General features: G+C 45.6%; 1 protein-coding gene across 4 annotated transcripts in view; it reads left to right on the top strand.

Moving 5' to 3' along the window:
- POMGNT2 (protein O-linked mannose N-acetylglucosaminyltransferase 2 (beta 1,4-)) overlaps positions 1-15058 on the top strand; it is a 30979-nt gene extending 15921 nt beyond the window's left edge. For all 4 annotated transcript variants that reach the window (XM_061996866.1, XM_061996863.1, XM_061996864.1 and 1 more), the window contains one exon: positions 12732-15058. In XM_061996866.1, coding sequence (XP_061852850.1) covers positions 12824-14560 — 1737 coding nt within the window. In that variant the 5' untranslated portion in view covers positions 12732-12823 and the 3' untranslated portion in view covers positions 14561-15058. The remainder of the gene's footprint in view (positions 1-12731) is intronic.
- The last annotated feature ends 377 nt before the right edge of the window (positions 15059-15435 follow it).

Below are 15435 nucleotides of genomic sequence, written 5' to 3'. Positions count from 1 at the left end.
GCTGTGGTATTAGTGTCTTAATTTCCAAAGATGTCTATGAGACTCGGTGGTTATGACTTCCCTGTTTATCTTAACAGACAGGGAAAAGGAACTCTCGTCTCTTTCTTCCACCCTTCTCAGAGGTGCTGCCAAGGCCTCCAACTTCAGGCTAAGTTAGGACTGCAGGGGGTCTCCCAAGCATGCAGCAGGCCCCACAGCCCTCTGCATGGCACGTATGGACCACATTTGTGGCTGCTGTTGTGGTATGTTCTACCTAGATCCCTTTGACAATTTCAGTCTTTTCATCTGTAAGGTGGGAGATGTGTTTCTTCTGGTGATGTTGCTGTGATAAAGACCTGATTAAAGTGTTGTCTGAGAGAGGGCAGATGAACCTTACTACTCCTAGGCAAAAATAGTTTAACAGGTAGTAGTGGGCTATGGGAAGCACCATGGTGAGACCATGAGCAACACCCAGGGGTCTCACAGGCAGTATTTGACCTTTGGTTTCTCGTGTCAATCTAGGTGAACATTATTTAGTTACCCAGTTGCTCTTGTGAGCATGAATTGTCTCTGCTTGCTTTAAAGACACATTGACTCTAGTTATATTTGCAGGTACTCAGTTGACAAAGCTGTAGGAGAAGAAATCAGTTTATATGTCTCACTCTGATGACCCGTTATTGCTGATGAGAACCTGAAAGAGCACGAGTGACACCTAGCTTGGGTCAGAACATGTACTGAAACCAGCTCCTGCCTTGGGCACTAGCAGGTGACTCTGTTATGCCATTCACCTGAACATTGAACATTCACCTGAACATTGCATACTGCTGCAGCAGCAGGTCAGTATGTCCCTGCAGTGCTGCTAGGGTGACTCCTGATCGGGATGGAGGGATTGTTAGAGTGCTTGGTTTAGTATATGACAAATTCAGATAGTTAGTGTGCTTTTCCATAACAAATGTGTATTTTATATGTGTAAAATATGCACATATGTGTGGAGGAGAATAAATATCTATGAATTTGTCAGGTTGGTGCAGATCTTTGTTGGCCTAATTGTGTAAAACTGGCATCCTACATCTCTTAAGTCTTAGTAGTATGTTATGCTTGAAGCAAAGTAGGGCTTGAACATTGAGATACTCCAAGAAATACCTTTTTCCCTGTGAAAGTATATTCTTGCTTAGGAATTTTCAATATTTAGCTGAAATCTCATCCTTCTGACATTAGTTTTAATGTTAGCTTCTACAGAATCAAAATGCCATCTGTTTTTGGAGTCTTAAACTTGGTGGCCAAAAGCGCAACACTTCCTTTGTCTCCTTGTATATTTATTAATACAAAGACTCTTTTTGTCAGTTCAGGCATGAAATTTTTTTGTGCTCTCAAACTGAGATGCACTTTTGGTTCAAAAGCACTGCAGGAAGAACAATTTCTTATAGAGCATGTTTCTGGGATTATAAATAATAAATGCTGTGACTTGGAGGGACGCAGGCAGCCCTACAACATATACGTGCCGTGCAAAGATTCAGTAAATAATGATTTACCTGCTCTTTGTCATTCCTAAACCAAGAGGGATCTATTCAGACTTCTTTGCTAGCTTGATGAGTTTTGTGCTGTGCTGCTTTTTAGGAGTTCTAAAAGCATTAACTGTTTTGTGGTGTTGTTTTTGGAGGCTATGACTTTACGAGGGGTGTTAAATATTTAACAAACTCTTAGTTCTGAGCCAAGGCAACCTATTCAGACCTCACTGATTTGCAATAGGTTGGTGGTGCTGACTGAGGAGAGCTTGGGACTGCTACATTTAGTGCCTTATGGTGCAGTAGTAATAGAGAGCTGTTATTTCAGAGTTGCTGGCTTTACGTGATTTTTCCTCCCCTTTAATGATGTTGTTTTGTTCAGTTACTTTGTGGTGTGTCAAATTGAGAACGGGGCCCTCTTCAGGGCTTGAAATTAAACTATCCAACTCCATGGGATGTGATATATTGAACCTGTGAAATCTGTGCCTATACCTCATTCCAGGGGTAGAGAAGATGCTATTTATTCATAAGTAGAAGACGAGTTTGTAAATGTTGTGCTTTCTTCTCCATTAAAATCAAAGCTTGACTAAGATAAGGAGCTCAGCATACTGTCGCTGGCTTGTCAGGGACCTCACTGATAAAGTCCTGAGTAGGACTTGGAGGTCTGTGGAGGCAGTGGAAAGGCTCCCGTTAGCATCAGTGGAAGATAGTCATGCAGTGGAGCTTTCCAAAGCATGGAAAACACAAAGTCAGGGTACATTTTCTCAAGTGAAGTCAGCTACAAATCTGACTCTGCTCCTCGACTTTCAGAATTCAGAGGGAAAACATGACTTGTTCCACATGAGACAACACCTTTGCGTTGACAGGGGACAGAGGACAATGAGATGAGCTACAAAGAGAAGGATGACTCAGGACATCCTTAGTTTTGATGGGACAGACTGGGCCCCTGGGTGGACCTGCCAAGAAGGGTATCTGTTCAATTACTCTTTAAAAAATATACTTCCCCCAAGCAACTGTGACTGAACAGTGTCCCTTTGAGATCCTCTCAGGCCAGGCATAGGTTCATGGTGTAGTTCAAAGTCCACCTTGAGTTGGTAGGAAGGGGTGTCACAGGCCTGAAAGGAGGATGCTGAGGTAGATCATACCTTGTCCTGTCAGTCATAGGGGTTTGAATGTTTCCAGGTGGGCCAGAGCCATTTTACTTGTTCTGTGTCAAGAAATGCAGCACTCCAGAGCAGGAGATGAGAAAATGTCTGTTTTACTTCTGTGATGCCCTAGTTTAGGAAATACAACAGTTCTGTTTATTCATCATGGTGGCAGACTCATTTTTTAAGGTCTGGCTTTGTCAAGAACCTTCTGTGGATTTTGCAGAACATTATTTGAGTTTATTCTTTGTTTCTTTCAGCTTATTTTTCTTCTGTATTTGGCTTTTAACTGGCAGTCAAAAGTTATAAATTCTGTGGTATTACTGTGTTTCTAAGCATGTGTGATGCTGAATGACACTTCCATTTCTCAGCTCTGATGATGGCTGTATTCAGGGATAGCAGTCTTGTATTCTGCACTGGACAGGTTTCGGGCTGCTCTGTGCTTCTCAGTTCTGACAGTTCTCTGACTCGGGACTACCCTTCTTTCACCTGCCTCTGCTGCATCAGGGGGAGATACCCTAGTGCCATGTAGATTGCAGGTTGTCCCTGTGTAGTGCCCACCCCAGGGAGGAGTGCTGACTTCAGTGAGGTCAAGGTACTTAATAGTGAATGAAGGACCTGTCACCTGTAATAACTTGAAATGTTGGTGGATCCTTGCCCCCAGAGTTGTAGGGTATTGCAGTACTTGGTGGTGTGCTCTATTACTGCCATGATTCAAAATATATTGCCCCTCACAGATAAATTTGGCAGGGCTGCTTTGCCTTCTTTCAGGGGAGCAGAAGGCTTCCAGGGACTGGGGTCCCACAGTAAGCATGTTCATGAACTACCAGCAGTAACCAGTGCAGGCAGCATGAGTCCATAGTGCAGTGAGCCATCACGGATGCTGTAAATCCATTTGTCCTCTCCCACAAATGATGTGCAGCATGACTTGGGGAGGGCAAGAAGCTGGAGGCACCAGCTTGTCTGTGATGCATATGTAGAGAGAGAGTTTAGGTAACATGCTAACTCTTTTAACTGCCAGACTCACCTAGGTGAGAGTTTTGAACACCTCATGTCTCGCCTAATTGCATTCTTTAGTGCAAAGCCATTTGAACTTCTTCATTTTGGCAGTGAGGACAATTCCTGCCATGAACAAAACTCTAGAGATTCTTATCTCTTTTTCCTTCTGTAAAATGGTTGCTCTTCATCTGAGAGTATATGTATGGCAGCTGGACTAGAGTGTCCTTGTAAGTCCCTTCCAACTGAAATAGTCTGTTCTGATGTATACATGTGTGTACATGTCGGTGTGTGAGAGAACTTTTTCTCTGTTTTCATCATTCTTCTCTTCCCTTGTTAGATCTCACCTGTTAGATCTCACTTAAAGGCCTCCCAGATAATCAACAAGATGTATCCTGGAAATATACACACAGCACATTTGCAGCAAGCCTCATACATTTGCTTGTGGCCTGTCTGCAAGTATGTCCCTTTCGGGGCTGGGACTTCACTCCTAGTAACTGTTCGGTTGTGTGGCTTCCTGCCCTGAGCCATTTGGTGAATGCTGTGGGCAGAACTGAGTTGCTCTTCTGATCCTGCCTTAGCAGATCCAGTTGCAGGATTAGGACTTGAAATATTCCCAGTCAGTTCCACCTGGTTTGCAAGAAGCTGCTCAATCCCCCACAAGTTCAAGCTCTGCTGAGAAGAGTGGCGTAAGACACTTTCGCCTCCATGACCTGCAGCTTGTACACAGTAAGAGAAGGCTGCCTGGCTCATTTTTGTGCCTTTGTGTTTAGGAATTACTTGTTTCCACTGTAAGGATAACTTCATTTTGAACATACGGTTCCCCAGATCTCTGAAGGAAGACACTCACAGCCTTGTTCAATACTGAGCCGTTTGCTGACCCTCACAGCTTGGCAATTGCCTCCCTGGTGCCAAGGGAGTTGCTAGAAAGCACACCGAATGAGGCAAGGGCCGGTTTTTTCCCTTCTCCTATTGTTATGTTCTTTAGTGTGAAGTGTTTGGAGTGGCAGTGGTGTTACTGATATTCAAAAGCGGGATATCTAAACTGCCTCCCCGTGCCCCCCAAGCAGTTTGTGGGCTGTCTCCCAAGGCTGCTCAGATTTGTGAAACATGCTGGTGGTGGTTGTTTCAGCGTGGCCACCTGTTGGGGATTTGCAGGAATACTGCAGCAAATCATCCTGCATGCAAGGCTGACCTCTGGGAGGCTAACAAATTGAGGTGAGCCAGCTGGAGCGATAGGACACTGCCGGCACACAGAGCATGCTCAGACCTGGGGGAGAAAGGTAGTTCAATCTGCAGATGGTGCACGGGTTACTGTGCTCAGAGCTGTTAGATACAATTTTTTCCCCCTTTCTTTATGGTGGTAGGGAAAGAAGAGGACTGGAGAATTGCCTGTTCCCCTGCAAAGCATAGCTTTCAGGTGTCTTTCTTTTTTCTTTCTCCTGGGAAAGAGAGGCACTGGATAGCGTTTCCTGTTCTTTAGCAACACCAGGTATGCGTGCATGTGCTGAAACACTCATCTACCAGTAATAGTATTTCCAGGATTAAAAAGGTTGCAGATGCTCTGAATTATGGTGTTTCTTTGCTGGGTGTTATTGTAACTGTGCTGTTTGCTGTGCTGATCACATGCAGCTCTGAATTCAGTTTTTCTGGCACTCCTGGCTGCAGTGTACTTCAGAGGGTGGGGGGATTAGCATGTGTTTTGATACTCTCTTTGCTCCTCATACCCCCCTGCAACTTCACACTGAAGCTTTCCTTTATGGCTGTGCATGTGTGGGAAGGAGGTCAGTAGTTCATTTGTAATCCTGGGTCTTTGTAGTCCTTCTTTGTTTGACTGGTGGTTTGCTTTATCATTTTTAAACAAAAGTCTCGTGGGGAAAATGTCTTTGATCTGGACTAAATTCTGTAGGTTTTCAGAAACCTATTTCTTACTGGGCAGATACTGCTTTGGGATTACTTCTTTTTGACCCTCCCCTAAAAAACATGTTAATGTAGAGTTTGTGGTAACCAAGGAGGGATTTTCGCTGTCCTTATTGGCTGCGTTGTGTTCCGAACAATTTCGGCTCCTGCTTAGAATTTGCAGCACACAGGAGCGGTCTCAGGCACCATGCTGATGGGAAGGGAGAGAGCTCAGGCTGCTGAGCTCCAGTCCCAGTATCCCAATAACACAGGTACTCTTCCTGTCAGAGAAAGAAAGGATAGATAAAATACAGAGAATAGCGATGGCAGCTAAAGCCCAAAGGCATAGGTGGAATGGCTGAAGCTCATCTTGTTCGGTACTTTGAGATTTTTTCAATGTATTCTTTTAAATTCACTTTTGCAGCATTAGTAAATTTTCCCTTCAGCCATCCCTGCTCTCTGTTTGCTTTAAGTAGACACAAAGTGAGATAAACCGACTGCTCTCTGACACGTTTTCATTTCTGGTGAAGGTATCTTGCTTACAAGCTAAAAGCAGGAGACCAGGCAAAAAGAGATGTTTTTCACTCGTATGATGGTGCTGTTAATGCAAATTTAACATAGTAGGTTTTGATGGGGTACTCAGGTGGACAAAGATCGACTGGAATGGTCTCTGTTAGGCTTCCTCCTCTGTCTAACTGTGGTTGAGTACCTTGAGTTTTCATCTGTAGGCTTGGGACTGTCAGAAGGTGAAGACTTGAGGGCTGATAGAAATACTTTTTTTTTCTCCCTTTTTCTTTTTTAGCTTATTTTTCTTACATCTCCCACTTCAAGCTCATTTATCAAAAATGCATCTTACTCAGGGTTAGTTTCTTTATTTGGGGAAAGTATTTCATTCTCCTTGTCATTCTGGATGGAGAAGTGGTCTTGGAAATGTGGACTTTAAAAGCCTAAGAATTATCATCTTTAGTTTCATACTTTTGACTGAGTTCGGTTGCTTGCATGTATTCATTGACTGCTTAGTGCTGGATTTTTTTATAAACATTCTTTTGTAGCTCAGTACAGCAGTATCAACAAATATTAAATCAATGGCTGCAGTCGACATGAAAGTCAGCTTGGATCTCTTCCTCTTCCAGCTCTTACAGACTCTGAAATTAAATGGAAAGAAACTTAGTTTTTCCATTCATAAGCACAACTCTTAGGTAGCCACCAGGATTCTCCTGTTCATATTGAAGGTACATTTGCAGCAGGGACCATTGCACAGAGCTTCAGTCTCCTGGATTGCAGTCTTGTATAAAAAGATTTTCAGTTTTGCTTTCTATTCCTCACATAAAAACTGAGGATAAACCTGATTTTGATCACACCTGTCTATAGATACCTGAGGCTTTTCACAGACCCAGAATCACAGAATCTCAAGGGCAGGAAGGGACCTGGAGAGATCATCCAGTCCAACCCCACTGCCAGAGCAGGACCATCTAGAGTAGGTCACACAGGAACTCATCCAGGTGGGTTTTGAATGTCTCTAGAGAAGGAGACTCCACAACCCATCTGGGCAGCCTGATCCAATGCTCCCTTACCCTCACAGTGAAGAAATTCTTCCTTGTATTTCTTTGGAACCTCTTCTGTTCCAGTTGTTTGTTTGTTTGTTTGTTTTAAATATATTGCTGTATTTTGATTTTATTTCCTCTGAGTAAAGTTTTATTTTTGAAATAGTCTACTTGAGACTACAGAGTTAAGGTACTCTTATTTTCCTTAACCACTTCCTTGTATCAGACTTCATTAACAATATTAACAATATCTTTAACTGCTAAGTTTGCTCCCTCCAGGAATCTGCTCTTTTCCTGTTTAAAAAATCAGCACTTCTACACTTGACTGCTTTTTGCAAAGAAAATGTTCCAGTATATCAATCATTCAGTGTACCATCCTTTCTTTAATGTGATCCATACTGTGAAAGATATATGTATCTCATTAAATGAATACAGTGAGTAAGATGATAACAGCCTTTTGGGATGTGGGGATTGGCTTGCTTGTAGTTCTGTGGGAATCTGTGACAGAGATGAGAATAAAAGTCAGTTCTTGGCTGCTGAATCTTATCTCCCCCTCCTTCCAATCAGGAAAGTTGCCTTCTAGCAATTTCTGCTTTGAGCATGAATGAAGTAGGTATTTAAAACTGCATGTGTTACATATACTGCATCCCTAGCAAGGCCTCCTGTATCAGGGATGGAAGAGAGAAAAGAAGACGTTTTGCAGGGGGAGTGTGAAATGACATGTTTGCACACTTTTCTGTTCCTGTACTGGTTCTGGAAAGCCAGCCTAGCAAGAGATGGATGCAGGGGTAGGGAGTGCTAATGGGGAAAATGGATTTCACTGAGGATGGAGCATCTGCTCCCCCTCTGCCACGTGCTGCTGTAATGAGAAGGGTGAGGGTCCCCTGCCCTTTTCCTGCCCACGAAGCTCTGCCCCAGGTCCTTCCCAGTTCTGTGTCGGGAGCAGTCCTAGTCCACTTCCAGTAGTACCATGTTTCTGGGAACTGTGGAGACAGTTCAGCTTGAACACTGATGCCATGACTGGCACTCTGCATAGGAGCAGGGACAAACCCTTTATGAGGAGAAGGTGCTACTGTGTCCAAACTTCCATCAGAGTACTGTGGACCTGCAAGATCCTTGAGGTCTCTGCCAGAGGTGCCAGCTGAACACAGCAGCTGCGTGCTCCTAAAGGCTTTACCTGCTCACAGTAGCCAGGATGAGGCAGGCAGTGACCCTTTTGCTATGCAAATAGGAGTGGAGAAGGAGAACAGGGTAAGCTCTTCATGCCTATGATCCCTTTTGGAAAACCAGCAAGCTGACCAAAAATAGAGTCCCTCCCACAGGCTCTTATCATCTGGAGCAGCATCCATTGTGGCTGAGCTGCAAGCCTCAAATGTGCTCTTGTTTCCACTGCAAAGTCCTGAGCTGTCCCTAGGCCAGCATGTTGAGCTCCCTGGCACTGGCTCTGGCTGGTCTCTGGCTGTGCGTGCCATGAGTCGGCTGCCCTGCTTGGCACTTGGTGGCCCTCGCTCCCTCCTGCTGCCTCCCAGGCACAGCATGGCCCTTCACAGGGGGCATTTGCCCTCTGCCAGCTTGGCAGCAAGAAGCTGCGTGCTGCTTTTACATGCATGTCTCTTCTGACTAGGCTCTGGTTGATCAGCAGTTGCTGCTTCTGCTGCTGAAGGGCGGTGCTTTAGCATTGCAAAGCAGAGAGTAAAAAAAGTCAGGCCATGCGATTTCCTTGGTAAATGGGATGGATTGCTCATGTGGAGCAAAGCAGCGGTTATCCCAGTGTCACTGGGAAGTCAGGGGATGGATGAGTGTGGTAGGGACAGGGAGGAGAGAGTCTGTGGGCAGCTGGGGGTGTGAACAGCCTAGGTGCTGACCTATACGTAGGAAGAAATGGCACAGAGAACTCTACTTTTAGGTGAAGCAGCAGTGTGCCTGGCCTGCCACTTTTGCAAGCCCTCTTCAGTTCCTGGATGACACTGTTGGAGGGGAGTGGCAGCTCTAGACCCATTTTGCGAAGGAAATCTAGCAATGAAAGTGTCATTTATTGTGAGGCATTTCTCTCCAGGTGAAAGACTTCACCAATCTCTGAGTTACCTGCTGCCTCCTGGGAAAGTTTCCCCATGCCAGGACTACTGCTGCTGACAACACTTAGTGACTGATCTCAGTCTGGAGGACTGAGGAACCAGGAGATATGGAGAGTGATTGCTTGCCTTTGTTCCTTTGGTGCAGCCTCTCCTGAGTATGTAAAAACAAACTGCAGGATGGTTTGTTCTGTCACTCCAGGCCCAAAGATGTTAGTTCTCTAAGGGTTTGTATTCACTGAAAGCATCAGATTTAAAAAGAAAAAAAGGGAGATAATAAAATGTGGAGAAATGGGCAAAGAGTTAAGACAGTTCCACAAGCACTTGTGAAATTTTCCTTTCATTTCTGCTTGTAACACCCTTTCCTGTCCACATCCTCTTGTTCACCTCCAGCAAAATCAGCTTTCAGACAAACAGCAGGAACCAGGATTTCCTGACTGGCAACAAGGAAGAGGAATGAAGATGGATTCCTTTAGCATTGCTAGCTTTTAACATTCACTCCTGATGCCTGGTTGACTAAAGCACATACTTCAGCTAAATGCAGGGAAGTGAAGGAGCTGTGTTGAGGGAAGAGATGGAGGAGGGTCTTGCAGGTGATTTTTATTAAAAAGCTGAGTTGTTCATTTGTAGCCAGTTAGTGGGCATTGCTGTAGCAGAGTCCGAGATGAGAATTGCTAACCTCCCAACATTGGCTGCATCCATCAGGCTGCATCTCTGAAGTGCCTCTTATGCCCTTCCCCTGGGGCTGGAGGGGAGAGAACAAATCAGTAAGGGATGAAACATTAGAGCAGGCTGCTTCCAAGGAGGCCTGTTCTGCTCAACTCAAGGGGTTTGTAATGGTCGATGGAGCTCTCCACTAGTGAGATGCCTGTGAAATGCAGGTGGTGTCAGTGGTATTTATGGACTGCTGGCTTCTCATGCCTTTGGAACACCCACACGTACACATTCTCCCTGCTGTGCTGCAGTAATAAAGAGGCCATGTGGCTTTCCCCCCTCTGCCAAGATCTTGCAACTTGCATTGACTGCGTTGAATTTGTAGGTGCTTTGTTGTTCTGGCCTGCAGCAATTAACTTTCACAGTGCTCGAAGACTGGCCTTGATTTTAAGTGTGTGCTTGTGGCAGAGGACTTGGCTGTTAAAGGTCTCCTTCACTACTGACTAGCAGGCTTTTCCTGTGGCTGCTTGAGTTCAGCTCTTTCCTTATTGATGCTGCTGAAGTCATTTAAAGTTGTGCTCGTGAGACAGAAGGTCTGTAGTGGAGAGTTAGATGATATTATCAAATGCCTTTTAAATGTAGTGAAGAAGTAAAATGAACTTTTGGAAGTCTGGTACCAATAAAATAACTTAAGGTCTGTCCCTATAAAAATTTCTTTTTCCTGAACACTGGTTTGGTTGTGTTAGCAGAGCCCAACCCAGTGATGTGCTGCTGTCCTCAGCAGCCTTCCACTCCAGGCTGTCCATGGAACAGCCGTGCCTGAGAGTTGCAAAGCCATCAGGAGCAGCAGCCAGCCCCTGTTCTAGAGAAGGGAAGGCTAAGGTGATGTGATAGCCATCATTCGTTTGTGCAGGGTGTCTGTGGCACCTGGGACAAGTCCAGGTTCAAACTGCTGTGGTGGAAACAAGGAGTAAACTCAGTTATTCTTCCCTCAGTAAACAGTTGTTCTTCCCTTTATTGCCAGAGAATGGTTGAAGAGGTGAATGAGGATTAAGAATGAGGTAGATAAACATCTTTTGGAAGTGGCTTATGGAGAGCTGATCCTGCCCTGGTGATTAGATGACCAATCTGGGTCTCTTCTTGTTTCCTTTTCCATGGTTGAATTGAAAACACCACCTTTTTAATTTGCTGCTTGCTTTTAGGGAGTTGTTAGATGAAGTAGTTTTTCAGACCACTTGCCAAAGGGGGTGGACTTCATTTCTGTTTCATTTGAATAGCTGGAGCTGCTCTAAAATTGAAATGAATTTGTTGCTCAGATTCCCCAGAGACCACCTCTTGAATCTGTGCAGCTTACTGCTAGTACTTGGTTCTCTGGCATTATTCAGTCTCCCACGTAGCTTCAGTACTTCCTAAGACAGGGGTTCTGCAGGCTGTTGGGATCTCACTAGCTGTAAGGATCCCTTCTCACTTCATTGAATTCCATGAATTCAGTTCCGTTCCAAGCTGCATGAACCAGATTGCAGGAGCAAGCTTTCAGGCTGCAATATTTCTTTTTTTAAAAGAACTTCTTTGGTGGTGGAGAAGGTGTTTGCATTGGTCCAGAATACGCCTTGCTCTCTGCCTCCCCTCTGCCATGGATGAACAGGTGTGTCTGGGATGCTAAGGATGCTTGGGATGGCAAACCATGTGCTGGAGACATTGCTGTTTTTTTCCCCTCTCTGCAAACTTGTATCAAAGGAAGTTTTAATTGCTAACCTTTAGAAACTGCAGCTCAAAACAGTCTAATCAGGTATATACAAATCAGAAATTGCCCTTCCTCGAGTTCTCCATGAGTCATGGCTGCAATTATTTGCAGCTTGACTAGCATTGAACCTTGATGCATAATGAAAGTTGGAGCCCATAAATACTGTATCAATATCTCAACATCTCAATTGAAGTTTACAGTTGGAAATATAATCAATTGTCTGGTACAAGCCAGTAGTGTTTCCAAATAGAAAGAAAACAAAACAGTGGCAGGATCTCTTCCATAACAGAAAAAGAAACAGGGAGACCTTGGAGCAGCACAGAAAAGAGTCTCAGGTTGTGATAGGAAATCACCAACACCAAAAATGCTTCAAATGTGTTACCTTCTCGTTTGTGTAAGTGTTGGCTGTGCTGCAAGTCAGACTGTCGCTAAATGAAGATCTGATTGCTTTAATGAAACATCAGTTCCTTGCATAAAAGCAGAGCTGTCCTCTCTCCCATGCCACTGTTTCCTTCAGAAGATGATGGCAGCTCGTAGCCTCTGGTTGTGGGTTGCAGCCAAAGAAACGCCTGACTTCGGAGTCTCCCCCAGGGCAGTCTGGACACCTGCACGTCCTCCCCCACCCCCCAGTAAAATGCAATTGAAGGCTATGTTTACCAATCCATGTTTCATATTGGAATGGATGTAGCAAAATCTATACTTGGCAGTACTCCGTGGACTATTATTTTCTGCACAGTAAAGGCGAGAGGCAGAGTTGGGTACTCGCAGCCAGGTGAAAGACCTGTGGCAGACCGAGAGAAGGAGCTCCACCTCCCAAGCTTCCACCAGCCCTGTGGTTCTGGTGCTGTCTTTTCCTCTCACTGTTGGAGTGGTCTGCAAAAAGCAGAGTGAGACAAAGTCCCAGAGAACACACTGCTTTTCCTGACAAAGCTTCTTAGAGCTCATCCTCAAACCTTCTCCAAAATGGTAGAAAGGAAAATGAAACTTTTCTGTAGAACAGCTTTAGTTTGTTTGGTTTATTTCTTTAGTTTTGGGCAGTGCTTTGCCACTCTTTTCTTTTCCCTTGTTCCCTGGAAGGGGGAAGGACTACTGAAAAAAGCCTCAACTCTCTGGAATAGTCCATAAAACGTGATTTATGCTGGAGCTGTAAACCTGATATTTAAGTGCTTCCTTTCTTGTTTTATTTTCCACAGGTCCCTGCCCTCACCATGCCAAGGAGTGTTGATGATGTGTGCCCTCCCCATCTCATTCCCTACCTGTCATCTTGCTAGGACCTACCTACAGAATGAACATAGCAGCTGTGTTTAATGCCTTGCTCGTGTCTGTCCTCGCCGCCGTGCTCTGGAAATACGTCAAACTGCGAGAGCATGTCTTCATGGTCGAAGAGGAGCTGGTCCTCACACGTCAGTCTCAGGAGCTCTCTCAGGTTCAGGTTGACTACCATGCAGCTCTGCAGGCCCTGGAGGAGGACGGTACCAGGATGGTGTGCACCGGCAGGATGCACACCGACCGCATCTGCCGCTTCGAGTCGCTCTGCTACTCCACAGAGGCCGAGGAGTTTGTCTACTTCCACAGCAACTCCTCGGTCATGCTGCCCAACCTGGGCTCTCGGCGGTTCCAGCCGGCTCTACTCGACCTCTCCTCGGTGGAAGACCACAACACCCAGTACTTCAACTTTGTGGAGCTGCCAGCCGCTGCACTGAAATTCATGCCAAAGCCGGTCTTCGTGCCCGACGTGGCACTGATCGCTAACAGGTTCAACCCGGACAACCTGATGCACGTCTTTCACGATGACCTCCTCCCCATATATTACACCATGCAGCAGTTCTCTGATTTAGATCTGGAGGCACGGCTCTTCTTCATGGAAGGGTGGAGCGAGGGTGTTCACTTTGATCTCTACAAGTTACTGAGTAACAAGCAGCCGCTCCTCAGGGAGCAGCTTAAAACCCTGGGCAGGCTCCTCTGCTTTACCAAATCGTATGTGGGACTGTCCAAAATCACCACCTGGTACCAGTACGGATTTGTGCAGCCGCAAGGGCCAAAGGCTAACATCTTGGTTTCCGGTAACGAGATCAGACAGTTCACCAAATTCATGATGCAGAAGCTGAACGTCAGCTTGGAGGAAAGCTCCAGCGAGGAGTACATCGTAGTGTTCAGTCGAACAATCAACAGGCTTATCCTAAATGAGGCAGAACTAATCCTGGCTCTCGCTCAGGAGTTTCAGATGAAAACCATTACCGTCTCTCTGGAGGAACATTCGTTTTCTAACATTGTGCGGTTGATCAGCAACGCGTCCATGCTGGTCAGCATGCATGGGGCCCAGTTAGTCATGGCTCTCTTCCTGCCAAGAGGTGCCACGGTGGTGGAGCTCTTTCCTTATGCTATCAACCCCGAGCACTACACCCCTTACAAAACCCTGGCAACCCTTCCTGGCATGGACCTGCAGTACATTGCCTGGCAGAACACCGAGAGGGAAGACACGGTTACGTACCCAGACAGGCCTTGGGACCAGGGTGGGATCGCTCACCTGGACAAAGCTGAGCAAGAGCGCATCATTAAGAGCACGGAGGTGCCGCGGCACCTCTGCTGCCGCAACCCCGAGTGGCTGTTCCGTGCCTACCAGGACACCAAGGTGAACATCCCTTCTCTCATCCACGTCATCAGGCAGACTGTGAAGTCTAAGCCCGGACCCAAGAAGCAGAAGTTGTCTGGCAGCCTCTACCCTGGCAAAGTGAGGGATGCCAAGTGTCAAGCCTCTGTCCAGGGCACAAGCGAAGCCAAACTTGCCGTGTCCTGGCAGATCCCATGGAACCTGAAGTATCTCAAGGTCAGAGAAGTGAAATATGAAGTGTGGATACAAGAGCAAGGGGAAAACACTTACATGCCTTATATATTGTCCCATCAGAATCATACCTTCTCAGAAAACATTAAGCCCTTCACGATATACCTGGTGTGGATACGCTGCATCTTCAACAAAAATCTCCTGGGACCTTTTGCAGATGTGCTCCTGTGTAGTACATAGCCTGCTGCTCTACCTGTACAGCTCTGCCCTGCTCTCCACTCCGTCTGTGGCTTAAAACTCCTTGTCTCGTAGTTTGTAGAGGATTGAAGAGGACTAGACTGTACTAGTGCCTAAGTGTGTCCATTTTATTGCACTCCACGTGTGTTCCTTAAATGGTATTTATTTCTAGTGAGTGTTTAAAAAAAAAACCAAACAAGCAACAAGCCTCTGTGTTCTCTGGAGTAACTTCCAAAAGCTGAATTACATGCTGCGTGCGTGTAGTTGCAAATGGAAGTGAATTGTGTGTACCTTGGTCGTGATTTCAGTCCGTTTCTCGTGTGTGATGGGTATTCAAGCACAGCGCCGAGCCGCGGTTGCTCCCACGGCTAGGTGGGCAATCCTCATCAGGCAATCCTCATCAGCTTGCTCAGTGTAAGGTGGGTTTTTTTCAGTAACTCTGACTGCAACTTTGAGGTCCAGATTTGGTACGAGAGCCTTCATTAAAGTGCTGGAAACCTCCTCGAGTTTTCTTTTGCTTTTTGTTATCTGTCAAAATCGTTACTGTGGTAGAATCCATTCTGTGATTTACCTATTGCTGTGATAAAATGTGTGCCGGGGTAACTTTTCATCTTCCATGTTCTGAGTGAAGAGAGTGAAACTGCAGCGTCAGCTTCATGTTTAAATCAGATTTCACTGCTCCTCAATAGCAAAAGGCTGGAGTAGGAGATAGGAGATAGAAGGGATGGAGTGGATACAGTAATTCACTGTGGTTTAAGATGTTTTCATTTTGTGAGTTATGTACAAGTCTAGGGCAAAGGAAAGGGGCTGGTTTGGAAAAGGAGAGAGAGGAGATTGCACATAGAGAAATCTGCTCAAGAAAATCCTTCTTTTTTGGT

Source organism: Colius striatus, chromosome 5 (assembly GCF_028858725.1).
Source record: "Colius striatus isolate bColStr4 chromosome 5, bColStr4.1.hap1, whole genome shotgun sequence".
In the NCBI taxonomy this organism is placed as follows: domain Eukaryota; kingdom Metazoa; phylum Chordata; class Aves; order Coliiformes; family Coliidae; genus Colius; species Colius striatus.
Note: the sequence above shows the minus strand (reverse complement) of the source record. Positions and strands in the feature narration are given on the sequence as shown.